Source organism: Neofelis nebulosa, chromosome 13 (genome assembly GCF_028018385.1).
Source record: "Neofelis nebulosa isolate mNeoNeb1 chromosome 13, mNeoNeb1.pri, whole genome shotgun sequence".
Classification (NCBI taxonomy): Eukaryota; Metazoa; Chordata; class Mammalia; order Carnivora; family Felidae; genus Neofelis; species Neofelis nebulosa.
Genome location: NC_080794.1, coordinates 49,323,243 through 49,341,959, shown reverse-complemented (window position 1 = coordinate 49,341,959; position 18,717 = coordinate 49,323,243). Strand labels below are relative to the sequence as shown.

The window sequence follows — 18,717 nt, the reverse complement described above, 5'->3', positions numbered from 1 at the left end:
CTTCTATTTTTTGTCTGTAGTACTGAAAGTGTGAGTTATACTCTTATAAACAGAAGATCTCTTAAGGAGATCAAACATTTATTTGACGATTAAAGAACAAACTTGAAACATAACTTTTGTAAAGAATGGCAAAAGTGTTCTCAGCTTTTGTTTAATCAGTCACCTTTTTTTTTTTTTAATGTTTATTTATCTTTGAGACAGAGAGAGACAGAGCATGAATGGGGGAGGGTCAGAGAGAGGGAGACACAGAATCTGAAACAGGTTCCAGGCTCTGAGCTGTCAGCACAGAGCCCGACGCGGTGGCTCGAACTCACGGACCGCGAGATCATGACCTGAGCCGAAGTCGGCCACTTAACCAACTGAGCCACCCAGGCGCCCCAATCAGTCACCTTTTAAAAGTGAAGATTTTTGTGCTTTTCATACAGATTTATTCTATGGATTTGATTATAGGGTTTCATGGTTCTTTATTCTCAATTCTGAAATTGAGAATGTTAAAATTGAAAGTTATTTTAAGTTTATATTAAATTAATTTGCCAGCACACTAACCTAGACTGAAGTGGAGCATGTTCGTTTATATCTTTATCCCACTTCATGTGAATATGCAGACATTTTGCTGCAGAAATCATATATGTATTACGTAGTACTGCTTTAGATTCCACTGTATGTAATATATGTTATGTAATATATGGTAACTACTTTTTAAAATATATATATGTAACTACTTTTTAAAAATTTGTAACTACTAATTTACACTAATAGTTACTACTAATATTTAACTATTTAAATATATGTAACTACTTTTTAAAAATTTGAAAACTTCTCAATAATGGTACTCATCTGGCCCCCCATAGTTTCACTTACATATGAATATACGGAACTTTATTACTTTTCATAAGTTGCTTTATTTCCACCACTGGAAGAATATGGAGCATGAACCATTAGTAGGAGGAATACAGTATATGTTGAGTAGACTGTGTTGATAAGTAAGTTAGTACAAGATTGGTAATAGTTGCCCACAGCACTAATTGTTGATTTTGTGGCAGAATACCACAGTGATTCCATAGGCATGAGAGCATGGTGGGAATACAAGCTAGGTATTGTCTGTCCTGCTTTGTCTAGGATATATGTTTATGTATTTAAGTTATTCTTAGTGAATTTTTATTTATTAAATGAGTTACTTTTATAATGATGCAAAATAAGGAAACAGGTGACCTTTTTCTCATCTCTCTAGTCTCCTACAAAAGCTGTATATAATGCCAGACATTGGAACCATCCAGACTCGGAAGAGCTGCCTGGGCCACCAATAGTAAAACCTCAGAGTGCCACAGTAAGTGAACTGTACATTTTATTTCATTTTTGTTTAATAGATTATAAATTAAGCCATTGCTATCTTTATTCACAGTTTGAAAATCTTTGATTTCAACAGTGTGTTTTGGACTTCCTCATTAAAATTGAGTGGCTTCAGTTTAATCATTGGAAAAGTGAGGATTATGGACAGGATAATGGAAAATCTGGTGCTACTAGTTTATAGATAAGAGCCTTAAAAAATATTGGACCACTTTTTACCCTTGACCCACATTTTCTGGAATTACTGTATGTAGTGTTTTAAGGGTAAATTATTCGATATTTGAATTTTGTAATTAGCTACTAGAGCTGTATTATAAATTACATCCTACATAGATCTTAGAGTAGCTTTGAGTGGTTCATTTACTTTTCAGAGGAGAGCTTTCTCCTTCATTCCAGTAATACCTTTCAGTTCAAAACACATTTGAAACGGTTATCAAATTATTTTCTTCAGAATAACTGAAAGGACTGTAGATTAATATTTCTAGGTTAATGGTAATACCTCAGTCATCTGGAGCTATCAAGTGATGAATTCAAAAGAGTTAGGGATAGATATCTCTATATATACAGTTCCCTGTCTCCTTAAGTTGAGTATATTCAACTGTGCTTACTAGTATAGAATCATCATTGTGTCTATTAGTAATTATATACCAGCCTTTTATTATGACTATTTATACCCTAAATTGAAGATTCTTGTACCTTTTCTTTTTTTTAGTGTTTGTTTATTTTTGAGACAGAGAGAGACATTATATGATTGGGGGAGGGGCAGAGAGAGGGGGGATACAGAATCTGAAGCAGGCTCCAGGCTCTGAGCTGTTAGCACAGAGCCTGACGCGGGGCTTGAACTCACAAACGGCGAGATCATGACCTGAGCCGAAGTCGAATGTTTAACCTACTGAGCCACCCAGGCGCCCCCGGATTCTTGTACTTTAAAAGTTCTTTTGTCTATCTGTTGTAGTTTGATTCTCCCTTTCCTAGCTTTTCTCAGTGTTATGTATGTAATTGTGGTTCTTTATTCCTTCTAATGGTCCTGCAGACAAATAATAGATTGTGAAATCTGAGGTTAAAAAAGACCAGATAGAATTCCCGAGTGGTTCTTTTGTTGAGTCTTAGCTAGTAGTGCATGGAATTTCAAAGTAGCCCTTTATGACCTTTCAGAGGCTTTTCCCACTTTTTTTTTAAGCCAAATTTACTAGGTAGATGAGTTATTACTATTTTTTTATATTTATTTAGAACAATAATTTAATACCTTTATTAATAGGTGAGGCTGTCTTCAAAGGAACCAAATCAAAAAGATGATGGAGTTTTTAAGGCTCCTGCACCACCACCCAAAGTGATAAAAACTGTGACAATACCTACTCAGCCCTACCAAGATATAGTTACTGCACTGAAATGCAGAAAAGAAGACAAAGAAGTAAGCAGCTATATACAGTTTTACTGCACGTGGATAGATTTTTGTATGTAACATTTAGCCTTTTAATGTCTTGAACAGATATCCACGAATTTATCTTTTCCTAGTACTACCAATGATTTTAAAAACATTTCTTTTAGTTGCCATCTATTGAATTGTTTTATACACTTTTAAATGAAGTACAGCAAGCCCGTAGATTTAAGTTGCTAGTTGGTGGTTATAAAAGAGGTGGACTTATTTTTCTTGGCAGTTATATACAGTTGTTCAGCATGTGAAGCACTTCAATGATGTGGTGGAATTTGGTGAAAATCAAGAGTTCACTGATGACATTGAGTACCTGTTAAGTGGCTTAAAGAGCACTCAGCCTCTAAACACACGTTGCCTTAGGTAAGATCTTATTTTTATATTTGATAATTATGTGCATGCTATATCTTATTAACACTTTCCAGCCGAGTAGAGCCAAACATTTGTGAGTTTATTATCATGAATGTATTTTATAGTCAGTGATAAGTTAGAATGTGATTGATTTCTGATGAGGAACTTGATTCTACATGGACAATGGCAAGTTGGATGATCGTAGCCATTTAGCATAGTACAGGTTTCAGTTTACAGATGCTTAAAAGAAGTGTTACATTAAAAAATCATTAAAAAAGTTATGTTTCATCCCTAAATTTTAGACAAGTCATAAATTTGTTTTAAGCATGTTTTGATTTGGATCATCTTTTGCATACTATAAGATTGAATATCTTAGTTTGAATTATCCAGTCAATTGGAATATATCCAGTCAAACATTATCTATAGTCCTGATACAACAAAAGTGTTAGTTACAAAAAGTAGCTGAGACCTTTCGCTTTTAATGGTAGTAGTAATACACTAAAGACTACTGTGTGTTAGTTACATTTTTTAATATAGCATACCTAATCACTATGCATCAACAGGTTTTTAATAATTCATTTTGCCCATGTGTTTTATATTGTGATCTCAATGGGTAGTGCTTTGACACCCCTCACCTCTCCCCATTTGCTTGTTTTGGTATTGCACAAACAAAAAACTAATGCACTAGCTATTTTCAGTCCCCCTAACCTAGTCTGTTTTCTCCTAGTGTTATTAGCTTGGCTACTAAATGTGCCATGCCCAGTTTTCGAATGCACCTGAGAGCACACGGAATGGTAGCAATGGTTTTTAAAACCTTGGATGATTCCCAGCACCATCAGGTATTTTTAAGTTTCTGGGATTAGGAAGCATTATTTTAAAATTTTAGTCTATTTAGCTATTGAAAAATATTGGTTATTCATATATGAGTATTTCCTAATTTTGGTTTCAGTTAGTTTTATTTGCTGAATATATAGAGCTTAATGCTAGAAGTTTTTTGCTTAATACATTATTTAAGGATGTTTTCTCATGACCCTGTTTTCTCTTAATTTGTTAATTTATACTATTAAAACATCATTCTGATTTCATACCTAACATACTATGCCATGCTATACTGAATATTTAATTCTGTATGCATTGATTTCCTTTAATCATAAGATGCTGAAAAAAAAATCTTTAATTACTCTATTAAAAGCATGAGAAAAATGGTTTGAAATTAAAAAAAAAATATTTAGACATTTTGTTTGGATGTTGAATCTAGTTCTAGCCCATTGTGAAAAGAAATCTCATTTTCATTATGGCTTTGACACTATCTCTTAAAAATCAAGCATATGTAATAAAAGTTGGGTTTAATTAACATTTTTCAAATTGGGAAAAAAATTATTATCAGTAGTGGTGTTTTCAGATCATTTTATTATATTTTTGCTCAAGGAAATTATGTTTTAAATGCAGATTAGGTGACACAGTTTGATAGTGAATATTCTGAAACTGAAAACAGTGTACTTAACCCTGAGTTGGGAGAACTCCATTGCCAAGTTGTAGCAGATACAGAACAATGAGAGGAAGAGAAAAGAACTAAGAATTAATTTGCTTTGTTACACAGTTAGGAGAGGACCAAGGCATTAGTGTGTGCTCTTGGGGGCAGTGGATTTCCCAAGGCCTATACTGTGACATCCTAATTTCTAAAAATAATTTGCTCTGTAAGCATTTAATTAGTCACCTAGTCAAAAATTTTTCTACTTTGGGAGAATCAGAGTTTAAATCTTTAGATAATTAAGTTTCTGTACATATGAAATAAGTGTAAGTACAAAATATTCCAAATGTTAGACTATCCCAACATAGACCATTTTGTTAATATTAATGGTTACCTAAAATATATTACCTCAGTACTCTGGCTTTTAGTATCTATTATAAGCAGAGTATGTTAATAACTGCCTGATCTCAATGATTTTGAGAGCACATTATATTAATGTGAAAACATTTTTTTTTAATGTTTATTCATTTTTGAGAGAGAGAGACAGAGTGCAAGTGGAGGAGGGTGAGAGAGAGAGGGAGACACAGAAACTGAAGCACACTCCAGACTTTGAGCTTTTAGCACAGAGCCCGATGTGGGGCTTGAACCCATAAACTGCAAGATCATGACCTAAGCCCAGCGTCAGACACTTACTGACTGAGCCAGCCAGCCAGGCACCTCCTGCTTGATTTATTTTAAAGAAATGAGTCTAAATATGTTTATTTGAGCATCTTAACTTTATAGTATTGACACAAACTCAGCTGTGTTTATTTTATAGAAAAAAAAATAACCTAAGTGGTACAGATTTTAAAACATGCTCTTGATTTAAAATTGAAATTCAATTTTATCAACTATATCCTAAGGTGAACTATTGTATAAAAACAGGTGTGTGTAAAAAATGTTTTATAAACTCTTAGCACAGAATGGCTAAGAAAATATGTGATTCCACTTAACATTTTTCTAGTTTGGGAGCATGCATATAGGGAGCACTGATAGAAAGGAAAATTTTAAGTAGTGATAGAAAGGAAAATTTTAAGTAACAGACCTTTATTCATTTAATTTATATTTTCCTAGAGTATGCCCCTTAAGGGGGCAGTTTGCACTGAATATAACATTTTTAAGGCTTCCAACAAATCTCAAAACAGTCTCATAAATGAACTTGTCACCAGTTGTGTACATTAACTTTTATTTTTGTCTGTTGAAGAATCTGTCCCTTTGTACAGCAGCCCTCATGTACATATTGAGTAGAGATCGTTTGAACATGGATCTTGATAGAGCTAGCCTAGATCTAATGATTCGACTTCTGGAACTGGAACAAGATGCTTCTTCAGCTAAGCTACTGAATGAAAAAGACATGAACAAAATCAAAGAGAAAATTCGAAGACTGTGTGAAACTGTCCACAACAAGCATCTTGATCTAGAAAATATAACGGTAGGTTTCTTCCTTCCGTCCATTATAAAATGAAAATTACTTTCAGAAAGTTTTAAATTAGTCACAGCAGGTGTGTGACTTTGGACAGATCATTTAATCTCCTGGTCAACAATTGGGCAAGTTCTTCTAAGGCTTAGCTCTGAGCATGATTCTGTTCCCTGCCTAAACTAGCCCATCTATATTTAGATTTTTTGCCAGTAAATTTTCTGTTGCGTTCTGTCTGTCCTTTTGTTTTGGTTTTTTTTGTTTGTTTTTTGTTTGTTTTGTTTATTTTTTTAGTGTATTAACTATATTTAGACTGTTAGGAATTTGAATTCTTATTCTCTGTAGGTTTCAGGAATAAAGATCCAGAGGATTTTCAGGGGCCGTTTAAATGAGCATTCACATATTCCAGAGTATCTCAAGGTGTCTGGTTAACTCCTCAAGGGCCCAAGGCTCTGAAAGAAGTTTCCTGCCTGCAGCAATTGGGGTCATGGCCAGTAACCCTTAGGCTCAACACGCTCAACACAACTCCCGAAGTTTAAGATGACTGTGTTGCTTCTGGTTGATTCTAGTTCTCCTTTCCTTTGGCTGCTTTACTTGTAGAATCAGTAGTATCCCCACAGGTTACTAGGTCAGTAGAAGATAATTGGCCTTGTCATTTTGAAAAAAGGTTATTTGTTTATATATAATCTGACTTTGAGATATTTCCAATCTCAAAACTGTATTAGCATTGTTTTTTCTACTGACTACTAATAAACTGAAGACTGCAGCATTTGCCTCAAAAATTATAGAATGCTTTGTACTAGTTAAATATGATTTAGGGGTAGTGCTCTGTTTAATTAAGGTAGAGTGATTTGTGTAAAGTGGGGTTTGAGGGGAAAGTAGGTTAACACTAAAAGACAAGATGTAGAATTGAATGTATTCAGTACTTAGTAAAGTTGGGAAAATAGCTGTTATGCTCAGCTGGTGGATAAAGATCCCTGTACGTCACCACATTGTATACTACATTAAAATATATGTGTAATTTTTATTTTCCTTTAACCTTTTGCAATGCGTACAAATTTTTTAATGATATGAAAATAAATTTGAGATTTTTATTTTCTGCATCATTGAATAAATGTATCTTTTTTGTGGGGGTTTCCCATATTGTTCAACATTTAGATTCTTTCCAAGCATTTGCTGTTAAATAGCATGATGATAAACTTGTTCCTTGAAATTTCTCTATGGTTTGTTGAATTTATTAGGGTGGCAAATAGCGGTATAATAACTTTCTTATGTTGTATTAAATAATTTACTTACATGGTTAAAATGAGAACACAGTTGCTAATTTTAGGATGCCTCTTTTTCCTCCCAACTTCAGCTATACTTGAATATTGTATTTGTTTTAAATTGTACAGTAGACATTGTTTTGTACAGTGACTGTTCCCCTACACATTAGTTTTGGTTTTAACTGCTTAACTTCTTAAAAATACATTCCTATTCCTGATGCACCTTGGGAAGAGAATTTAAAATATATTATGTTTTCAGGTATAATTCACATAACTGAGAGCTAACAATTGCTGGTTAGTATTCTGATTAATGATTTGATTGTGCTTTAACTCTTTAAGGACTATTCCAGTTTGCATATAAAATGTTTGATTTGTAGGCTGTTTTTAATGAATATAGCTTAACATATCAAACAATCCTTTTTATGTTGATAGAGACAAACCAAGGCCTCTTTTAGCATAAAAACTTAATGATTGTTTGCTGTATATTGGCATCAAATTACTATTCCCTTTCGTCCTTAACAAAGAAATCCTCATTAGGCTTCAGCTTTATTACTACTATGACTCTTGAGCTAATATACCTGAACCGATCTCATTAAATTACTCTTTCAGGGACTTAGAATGAGAATTGGGCAAAACGGAATCTGTTTTTATAGTGACAGTTTCTCATTCTATATATGTCACCTTGGACATCAACCTTGTTTTTTTAATGAATAGACTAAAATATTCTAGATCTCCTCTAAATCTGTAATACTAGTAAGATTTTTGCTGGTAAGCTCTGTTTTTTCAATTTCTAAATATTTATATTCAGTTCCAAACCAGGATGACTTAATGTAAACTTGTATCTTTGAAAGGAAAGAAGCTTTGGAAAGAAAACCAGGTCTTATCAGCTTTGCTAATTTTGTTAAGCTGAAGTTCCATATTGTTACAGGAACCAGATTGTTCTTTCTTGGGGGGGGGGGTGGCTGTATGCTTTTAAAAAGAAACATAATAAGAAAGAAAATGAATAATTAAAGGCAAATGAAGAGAAAGAAAAACTCTAGTCCGGTTGTAAATACTACTGACTTTACTGTCGTGACTTTACTATTCTGGGCTTACTGTAGTGCTGGTCTTCAATCATTATTTACATATAATTTTGTCACGATAGACATATCATGTGTATCCAGGCTGCTAACACTGCATGTCAAGTTCAAGACTAGTGAATCTGAAACCCTAAAAGTAACAGGATTTTTATTCAGAAGAGATAAGAAAATATACAGAATTTAAAAACAAAACAAACAAAAAATCCCAAGCAGCTTTGCAAGGAAAATAAAGAATTACTGACAGGGACTCAGAGTAGAAGAAATACAGTTAGCTTATAAATATGTGGAAAAAATGTACAAGTTTACTGTAGTTTGAAAAATTCAAACCAAAGCAATAAGGTAATCATTTTTTATCCTTTGGCAAAAATTTAAAGTGATAGTGCTTTTGAGGATTCAAAAGCAAGGTGTACTGATAACACCCACACTTTGTTCCTAGAGTTAAATGTTACAACCTTTGTGGTAAATTATTCCAATATAGTGTATTACAGTTAATACATAGGCACTTTGATTCAACAGTCCTATTTTTCTATCTTTGTGCCTCTGTTCTATAGAAAGAACAGTATCAGCATTTATTTTATTGAATTGACAAATGATAGACTTTTTTTTTTTTTTTTTAAAGTGAGCTCCGTGCCTGATGTGGGGCTCTAACCCACAACCCTAAGATCGAGAGCCACATGTTCTATGTCCTGAGCCAGCCAGGGGTCGATAGACTTCTTTCTTTTAAGCTTATTTGTTTTGAGAGAGAGATCTCAAGCAGGGGAGGGGAAGAAAGAGGGAGACAGAGAATCCCAAGCAGTCTCCACGCTGTCAGTGCGGAACCCGATGCAGGGCTGCTCAAACCCATGAACTGCAGAATTATGACCTGAGCTGAAACCACAAGTTGGATGCTTAATGGACTGAGCCACCCAGCTGCTCCTAGATAGACTACTTTTAATAAGGGGTTTTCTCTGTAAAAACAAGCCAGTGGTTTAAAGTGTTTCTTCAACTTAGACTAGTCTGATAAAAATTAGTTCAGTTTTACTTATGAAAGCACTTACTGTTACAAAAAATACTATGGGCTGGTAGCATGCAGTGAACTTTTCTAAAGTAAAACAATCTGTAGAAGTGTTGCCTCAGAAATCTCACCAAGATTCAATATTCATTAATGATGCCTCTGATTTTTAGACTGGGCATTTAGCTATGGAAACCTTGCTGTCCCTTACTTCTAAACGAGCAGGAGACTGGTTTAAAGAAGAACTCCGGCTTTTGGGTGGTCTGGATCATATTGTAGATAAAGGTATGACATACACATGTATATAACATTTTTAATGTTACTTAAAGCCTGAAGAAAATAATCTATTTACATACTTCAAAAAAATAATGGCATCAATTTAAACATATTTTACTTTTTTTTTTTTTAAGATATATATACATTTAAATGTTTGTTTATTTTGAGAGAGAGAGAGGGAGGAGAGAGAATCCCAAGTAGGCTCCGACACGGGGCTCGATCCCACAAAGGGATAAACCGTGAGATGATGACCTAAGCCGAAATCAAGAGTTGGATGCTTAACCAACTGAGCTACCCAGGCATCCCTGTTATTTTATTTTTTTTAATGTTTGTTTGAAAGAGGGAGGGAGGGAACACGTGAATGTAACCGGGGCGGGGGGGAGGGGGGGAGCAGAGAGCAAGGAGAGAGAGAATCCTAAGCAGACTCTGCTCGTGGGGCTTGATCTCACAAACCGTGAGATCCTGACCTGATCCAAAATCAAGAATTGGATGCTCAACTTACTGATTACCCAGGTGCCCCAAGGTCTGTTCTTTTAGCAGCATCTTGCAAATCTCTGACTTTTAAAGGAAAAGCCATTAGCACTCTGATATTGGGGAGTTACGGAAATAAAAGAGCAACAATAAGAGTCTTCTATATTTCAACATTTCGGTGTTCTATAAAACTCAGAATAAATTATATTCAGAGAGGTTCTGGCATGTTCGTGGGTGCAGATGGCGTTTAATGTTAGTTAAGGAGATAAATATTGAGGTGATGAGACATACTAATTTTGTATCCATTTTGTTTCTCCTAGTGAAAGAATGTGTGGATCATTTAAGTAGTGATGAAGATGAAGAGAAACTAGTAGCCTCATTATGGGGAGCAGAGAGATGTTTACGAGTTTTAGAAAGTGTGAGTATAAGTATGGACAACTATGTTGAGAAAATTGTGACTGAGTGGGTGAGAGACCGTCAAATATTTTTTATGAAGTATCCCAAAAGTTTACTTTGCTAATCCAAACTGAAATTATAATGCATTCGTTGAGCAGCCAGTGTTAATGAACAAGCTAAATAACCAGTTTGGTTTAAGGATGCATATTGTCACTCTTTAGGAAACCTTGCAGGTTAAGTTTGTTTTTATTATAAAATGTCCTTGTTCTTTCCTTAATGTGGAATTCTGCTTAAATATATTGTTTGTGGAAAATGGTAATTAAGAGCTGTCAGGTTTTTTTTGTTGTTTTTTTTTTTAATCAATAAGGATTTTCTTGATTTAGCTATTTGAGCCAGATCGTAATCACAGCTCTTAATAATATTTGACTTTGAAGAATGCTACTGTTGGACTGTGTATGCCATAAGTATATTTGTTCTTTGGCTTTTATGAATGATTAAACCTAGTTCGGTGTAGGTTATAATTTATGCTGGCAGTGCATTTCAGGATAATATAGAATTAAAAGTTCTTGGTGTAGACAAAATTGAAATTTTTCCTGCTCTTTTAGAGTGCTTCAGGTGCATTACATTAAACAGGTAGCATTTTTTTATTCTAAATTAATCCATTTAGGGACTTTAATAGTTTATAAGTTAGAGACTGCTCTTTTCTGACATTGAGAGTGATTGGTAATTCATTACAGTGAACGTGTAGTTCAGAATGTTACTTATGAGCAAACAGTTGTAAAAATGCTTTAATTTCATAACAAAGGAATAGCTCTAGTATTCTAAATATGGAACATGTTGGTTATTCCCTTAGATGACAAGGGCTGATTCTTCCCTATCTTTGTCTTTACTGCACAAGGGATCGTATGTTGTATGTAAATGAATAAAAGCTGTGTATTGCCACAATTATTTCATATTTTTCCCTTTTAGGTAACAGTACATAACCCAGAGAATCAAAGCTACTTGATAGCATATAAAGATTCACAGCTCATTGTTTCTTCAGCTAAGTAAGTTTTTTTGAAATATCATGCTGTTTATTCAAAGCATTTGAGTTGAGGGGCGCCTGGGTGGCTCAGTTGGTTAAGCTTCCGACTTCGGCTCAGATCATGATCTCACAGTTCGTGAGTTTGAGCCCCACATCGGGTTCTGTGCTGTCATCTCAGAGCCTGGAAGCCTGCCTTGGATTCTGTGTCTCCCTCTCTCTGCCCCTCCTCCACCCGCACTCTGTCTCTGTCTCTCTTTCTCAAAAATAAGCAAACATTAAAAACATTTTAAAAAGGGGGTGCCTGGGTGGCTCAGTCAAGTGAGCATCCAACTTCAGCTCAGGTCATAATCTCGCATTCATGGGTTTGAGCCCTCTGTTGGGCTCTGTGCTGATAGCTTGGAACCTTGAGCCTGCTTTGGATTCTGTCTCCCTCTCTGCCCCTCCCCTACTTGCACTCTGTCTCTTCTCTGTCTCTCAAAAAATAAAGTGTATATTAAAAAAAAAAGGCATTTGAGTTGACCATAAGGGAAGTATGATTGTATCACCTTCCTTCATAAAACACTTTTGTCAAGTTCTGTGAACAAGAGGTAGTACAGTGTAGTACAGAAGTTAGGAGTGCAGATCATGGAGCCAGAAAGACTGAGTATGGATCCCAGCTTCATAACTTTAGCCCTGTGACCTTGGGCAAGTCATTTACTTGCTACAAGTGATTTAGAAGGGGGTAATAATTGCATCTACCTACCTAAGGTGGTTGTTATTAAAAATAATTTGTATATATGCTAATATATGTTATATATAACATTTTCAAAAATATGTTTTAAATGGTATATTTGTAAAATATTAAAATATTTTAAATGATTTTTAAATGTCTTTAAATGTCTTATTGTATACAATGTATATATTACGACGTTAATATATATGTGTATGCATAAATATTTCTTAGATATGGTAAAAACTAAGTATTAGTCCTTATTTTTATTGTAAATGACCTTTTCTAACCCTCTCCTGTCCTTTATATGTGTTTTTCCAGATCTATATGTAGCTCTCTCTATTGTACTCTCTCTGCCCAACTTGCATGACATTAGGTTAATGCTATCACCTCAGTTCACATAAAGTTTCCAGTTATGTTTCCAGCCTTGGTTCAAGTTTAGTACAACAGCCTCTTCCTAATATCTCCATCTTAGTTCTTGATATCTCACCTTCAGCCTGTCCAGCCCAATACCACAGGGGCTTAACTTTCCCAAATCTCTGCTTTGTAAATACAATCCCCAATGCCAAATCTCTGGTTCCTTTTTTTTTTTTTAAGGATTTATTTATTTTTTAATTTCCATCCAAGTTAGCATATAGTGCAACAGTGATTTCAGGAGTAGATTCCTTAGTGCTCCTTACCCATTTAGCCCATCCCCCCTCCCACAACTCCTCCAGCAACCCTGTTTGTTCTCCATATTTAAGAGTCTCTTATGTTTTGTCCCCCTCCCTGTTTTTATATTATTTTTGCTTCCCTTCCCTTATGTTCATCTGTTTTGTATCTTAAAGTTCTCATATGAGTCGAGTCATAGGATATTTGTCTTTTCTCTAATTTCACTTAGCGTAATACCCTCTAGTTCCATCCACATAGTTGCAAATGGCCCAAATCTCTGGTTCCTTATTGGCCTTGGATGTGTGTTCATAGTCCTTGGAATGAAATCAAAAGCCCACTGTAGCCTGACTTGAGTTCATGTGTTTTTAATCCTTATTTTACTGCATTTCAAACAAAGACAAAAATAGACAAAGTAGTATGATAAATCCTTTTTTTTTTTTAAGTTTATTTATTTATTTTGAGAGAGAGTGCGAGCCAGGGAGGGGCCGAGAAAGAGGGAGAATCTTAAGCAGGCTCTGCACTGTCAGCACAGAGCCCAGGTAGGGCTCGAACTCACAAAAACTGAAATCATGACTTGAGCTGAGATCACGAATCGGACACTTAACAGACTGAACCATCCAGGTGCCCCACTAGTATGACAAATCTTGATGTATGTACCATTAAGCTTGGATAATCATCAACCATGGCCCGTCTTGTTTCCATTTGTAACCCTGTTGATAACTCTTCTGTATTAATTATTTTGAAGCAAATTACAGATTTCATTAATCCATTAAATACTTGAGTATATAAAGTCTCTTAAAAGAGGACTCTTTAAAAGATGTAACCACAGGGGTGCCTGGCTGGGTCAGTCAGTGGAGCTCGTGACTGTTGATCTCAGGGTTGTAAGTTTGAGCCCCACGTTGGGTGTAAATATTACTTAAAATTTTTTAAAGTTAATTTCTTAGTTAAAATCATCTGGCAGTCTGGGCTGATAACACAGAGCCCGATGCAGGGCTTAAACTCAGGAACTGCAAGATCACTACCTGAGCCAAAGTCAGACACTTACCCGACTAAGCCACCCAGGCACTGGCCCCAAAATTCTAGACAAATGAATGAATGAGTGGTGTAACCCCAATACTGTTTTCATACCCTATAAATTATTGACTTAATGTTATCATACATCCAGTCAGTATTCAAATTTCTGGTAGTATTTAGTTTCCAGTAGATCTGTAGGTTTCCCCTGGGTCTTATTTTTTGGCCTTACATTTGTAAATTTTGTATCACATTTAGTACCTTTAAGGCTTGTGTTCTAGTTGTTATTATGTTTTATTCTCCCTTACCAAAGAGTATTCCTGCAGGTTAAATCAGTTTCTTCCTTTAAAAACGTATATTTCATGACCCCTGTACACATGGTGTCTTTCAGGAGGTATTTAATATAACAGTTTTCATCTCTTTCATTGTGATTAGGAATTTTCTGTCAAAAATCTTAGAAGTAGCCGTAAGGGTCAGAATTGGATGTTTGTGAAGTAACACTCCTCTGACTTTTTAAACTTTTCAGTAGGACCCTGATAAATGCAGGGATAGCATATTGAAAGATAAAATGATATACCTCTGATGTTTTCCCCTCATTTACCAACCAAAACCATGTTTTAGCTCAGTACTACTGAAGGCAGTTAACAATAATAGCACAGTTAGTTCTGGCTCACATCCTCAAACATCTAAACAACAAATTTATTTTATTTTATTATTTTATTTTATTTTTTATTTCATTTCATTTTATTTCATTTTATTTTATGTTACGTTTGTTCATTTTTGAGAGAGAAAGAGTGTGTGTGAGCAGGGGAGAGGCAGAGAGAGAAGGATACACAGGATCTGAAGCTATCAGCACAGAGTCTGACGTGGGGCTTGAACCCACAAATTGCGAGATCGTGACCTGAGCTGAAGTTGGATGCTTAACTGAGTGAGCCATCCACAAGCCTGAGCAACAAATTATTTTAGATTAGACATGAGGAACACCTTCCTAATAATATAATGTGTTTTAACAGGAGAGGCTAGAGAAGGATGAGTTACAGTACAGTTTTCTTTAGGAGTTTTGTGTGGTGTATATATAATCAACTGAGAGAGCATATACTTTTTTGAACTAATGGACTTGGTGATTTAAAGACAGTCTTCATAAATACTAGGCTCACTTAAAGATTATATTTCCTTGTTATTTTGGGTAGCATCTTGAAAATCCTTGGGATGTAACTGATAAACCTTATGGCTGCCAGGAGACATGTCAAGTTAAATGACCTCATGTTAAAAAAATATGATGTACTCTAATGTTTATGAAGTATTTAATATCATCTATACAAGGTTATTTATTATGCATTATTAACACAAATAATATTCTTTACCTGCTCAGAGTTTGCATCCTAAATGAAAATCATCTAAATGAAATTCAGAAGTGTAGTTCTTAAATTATCTTGTTTAGGGAAGGATTGTGGTAGGTCTGTTTTGGAGAGATTGGTAAAGTGGGGACAACTGTAAGTAGTACAGATGTAAGCTTCTCCACTGAGTTTATAGTTTTAACTTAGAAAAATTTAAATTATCGAGTTTTCTCAAAATAAAATTTAGCACAGTGTGATATTAGACCTACTTGGTATATGATTAAATAGTTAATACATTATACCTCTATAATAAATTTGGCAGCATTTATGACATTTAAAACATTAAGGTCCAAGTAAATAGAAATTCTTAGTATAACTAATTTTGTTTAGCATAATAGTCTACATTTTGTTTTCTCTTAAGAGCATTACAACATTGTGAAGGATTGATTCAGCAGTATAACCGTGCTGAGAACAGTATATGCTTACCTGACAGTAAGCCTCTGCCTCACCAGAATGTAACCAACCATGTGGGCAAAGCAGTGGAAGACTGTATGAGGGCCATCATTGGGGTATTGCTCAATTTAACTAATGACAATGGTAAGTTATATTTTCTACATGTATTCTCATTGAAAGATTGTATATTACATGTAAAAACAAGTTATTCCCCTTATTTCTTTTCTCGATGTAGTGATTTTTTAATTGCCATCATGTAACTCACTCATGTATAGATTTAACTACTTGTAGGGTTTTTTTTTTGTTTTTTTTTTAAGTTTACTTTTGAGAATGAGCATGTGTGGGAGGAGGGGAGGGGCAGAGAGAGAGGGAGAGAGCGAGAATCCCAAGCAGGCTGTACTCTATCATCATGGAACTTCAAACTGCCAAACTGTGAGATCATGACATGGGCTGAAATCAAGAGTCTGATGCTTTACTGAGCCATTCAGGCACCCCAGTATTTTTAGGGTCAGCCTGGTAGCTTGGTTTGGAAATAGTATGGTCAAAAATATATTTTAATAAAGAAATAGTTATGTATTTCTAACTTTTTATATCAGTGTTAATAAATATTGGTTGGTAGTGTCCTAGAGAAGAATCCATAACAATTTTCATATTCCTTACATTCCTAACTCTTTCAGAGTGGGGCAGCACCAAAACGGGAGAACAGGATGGCTTGATTGGCACAGCAATGAACTGTGTGCTTCAGGTTCCAAAGTACCTACCTCAGGAGCAGAGATTTGATATCCGAGTGCTGGTGAGTTGGAGTGACTATTTCAGAAATTAGTATTTAATCTATTAAAATGATAAAAACTTCATCTTAGTTTTGGGTTTAAGAACCAGCTGTTCAGTATATTGAGGGTTTCAGTGGATTACTTGTGAACACACCTCATATTATACAAAAGAGAGCCAGGAAGGGCTCTGTGCAAAAATAAAAAAAGTATTAAGTATGAAAATCTAAAAGTTAAAAAAAAAAAAAAACCTAAAAGTTGTGATTTTTATTTTTATTTATTTTTTTTTTTTTTAATTTAATTTTTTTTTTTCAACGTTTATTTATTTTTGGGACAGAGAGAGACAGAGCATGAACGGGGGAGAGGCAGAGAGAGAGGGAGACACAGAATCGGCAACAGGCTCCAGGCTCTGAGCCATCAGCCCAGAGCCTGACGCGGGGCTCGAACTCACGGACCGCGAGATCGTGACCTGGCTGAAGTCGGACGCCCAACCGACTGCGCCACCCAGGCGCCCCAAAAGTTGTGATTTTTAAAAAGCAGTGAAATCATTGTGAAGATCATTATCTTTCACACTGGTTTTTAACCATTTAGTGGATGGCAGAACACAGGTTTCTAGCTGCCAATAAAAGTTATGTATACTGTGTTGATTTGCTTTTAATTCTCACCTGTGGTAATATGCATGTTTTAATTTTTGTAGGGCTTAGGTCTACTGATAAATCTAGTGGAGTATAGTGCTCGGAATCGGCACTGTCTTGTCAACATGGAAACATCATGTTCTTTTGATTCTTCCCTCTGTAGTGGAGAAGGAGATGATAGTTTAAGGATAGCTGGACAAATTCATGCCGTTCAGGCTTTAGTGCAGGTAAGCAACAACTTCAAAACAAGCTAACACCTTCAGTTTGTTGCGTTGTCCAACTTCTTCATCATTTGCGCCTTTCCCGCCTCTCTCCCTCCCCTTTTCTTTTGTGGGTGTGTATGGGTGTCTCACTCTATCTAGCTCACCCTCGCCAGTTCACTGAAAGGTACACCGGGTTAGAATGTATACCCTTCCTTACTGCACTCCACTGACAGTTTAACTATAATAATCACTCCTTAGGCGTTGTTAGTGAAAAGCAGAAACAAGGCATATTTGTTTTATCAAAAGATTGCAGGTCAAGAATCCCTTTCCAGCCCCAATCCCATCCAGTTCAAGTCCTCTAGCATTTACTTCTTCGTGTGATCCGTGTCTCGGACTTTTGTGTTTCTAAATATTGGGCCATACCTTTCCCGTTTTTGGAAGCGGGGGTGGGGTGCACACTTTTCAGAGTATGTCTGTGGAGTAATTTCCTGGCTTAGGAATTGTGTTACGAATAACCGTATTTAAAAATTAATGTCCCTGTGGGGCATCTGGCTGGCTCAGTTGGAGGAGCATGATCGTGGAGTTGGGAGTTTGAACCCCACATTGTGTGAAGAGATTAAATAAGTAAACTTAAAAATAAATAAGTAAAAATTGATGTCCTCAATTCAGTGGATCCCGGTCACCAAACACACTCCCTGTCCTCAATTTATGCTTCTCCCAAAAAACCGCATGGCTGTGTTTCTTGAACAATAGTGGGCACTGTAGTTTTTCTTTTCCAGTCTAACAGGTTAGGTTCCTAACTACCTTTTTCTTTCCTTAAATGACAATTTGCATGTTTAGAATTGATAATGAACTATCCTTTTCATTGTTTCCAAAACTTTTACTATCCTGTTAATCCTTTTGGCCTTTTTGAAAATACCTTTTTTTTTTCTTTTAATGTTTATTTTACTTTTGAAATACAGAGACAGAGTGCAGGCAGGGGAAGGGCAGAGAGAGGGAGACACAGGATCCAAAGCAGGCTTCAGGCTCTGAGCTGTCAGCACAGAGTGCAACATGGGGCTTGAACTCACGAAGTGTGAGATCATGACCTGAGCCAAAGTCAGTGCTTAACCAGCTGAGCCACCCAGGCACCCCTGAAACTACCTTTTTAAAGAAGGTAATCAGTCCACAACAACTTGATCTTTTCCTGAGTCATAACTATGACCCCATCATTCTCTTAGCAAATATTTTGATCCCGGAGTTCTTTTATACTCTTAAAAATTATTGGGAACTTAAAAAGAATTTTTGGTTTGGGGTGCCCCGGTGGCTTAGTTGGTTAAGGGTCCGACTTCAGCTCAGGTCATGATCTCACGGTTCATGGTCGAGCCTTGCATCAGGCTCTGTGCTGATAGC

At 35.6% G+C, this 18,717-nt stretch overlaps 1 protein-coding gene across 3 annotated transcripts in view; it reads left to right on the top strand.

Moving 5' to 3' along the window:
- WAPL (WAPL cohesin release factor) overlaps positions 1–18,717 on the top strand; it is a 93,934-nt gene that overhangs the window by 63,939 nt on the left and 11,278 nt on the right. For all 3 annotated transcript variants that reach the window (XM_058696901.1, XM_058696900.1, XM_058696899.1), the window contains exons 5-15: positions 1,232–1,327; positions 2,606–2,758; positions 3,006–3,142; positions 3,858–3,969; positions 5,845–6,072; positions 9,566–9,677; positions 10,460–10,557; positions 11,505–11,581; positions 15,689–15,864; positions 16,398–16,513; positions 17,185–17,349. In XM_058696901.1, coding sequence (XP_058552884.1) covers positions 1,232–1,327; positions 2,606–2,758; positions 3,006–3,142; positions 3,858–3,969; positions 5,845–6,072; positions 9,566–9,677; positions 10,460–10,557; positions 11,505–11,581; positions 15,689–15,864; positions 16,398–16,513; positions 17,185–17,349 — 1,470 coding nt within the window. The remainder of the gene's footprint in view (positions 1–1,231; positions 1,328–2,605; positions 2,759–3,005; positions 3,143–3,857; positions 3,970–5,844; positions 6,073–9,565; positions 9,678–10,459; positions 10,558–11,504; positions 11,582–15,688; positions 15,865–16,397; positions 16,514–17,184; positions 17,350–18,717) is intronic.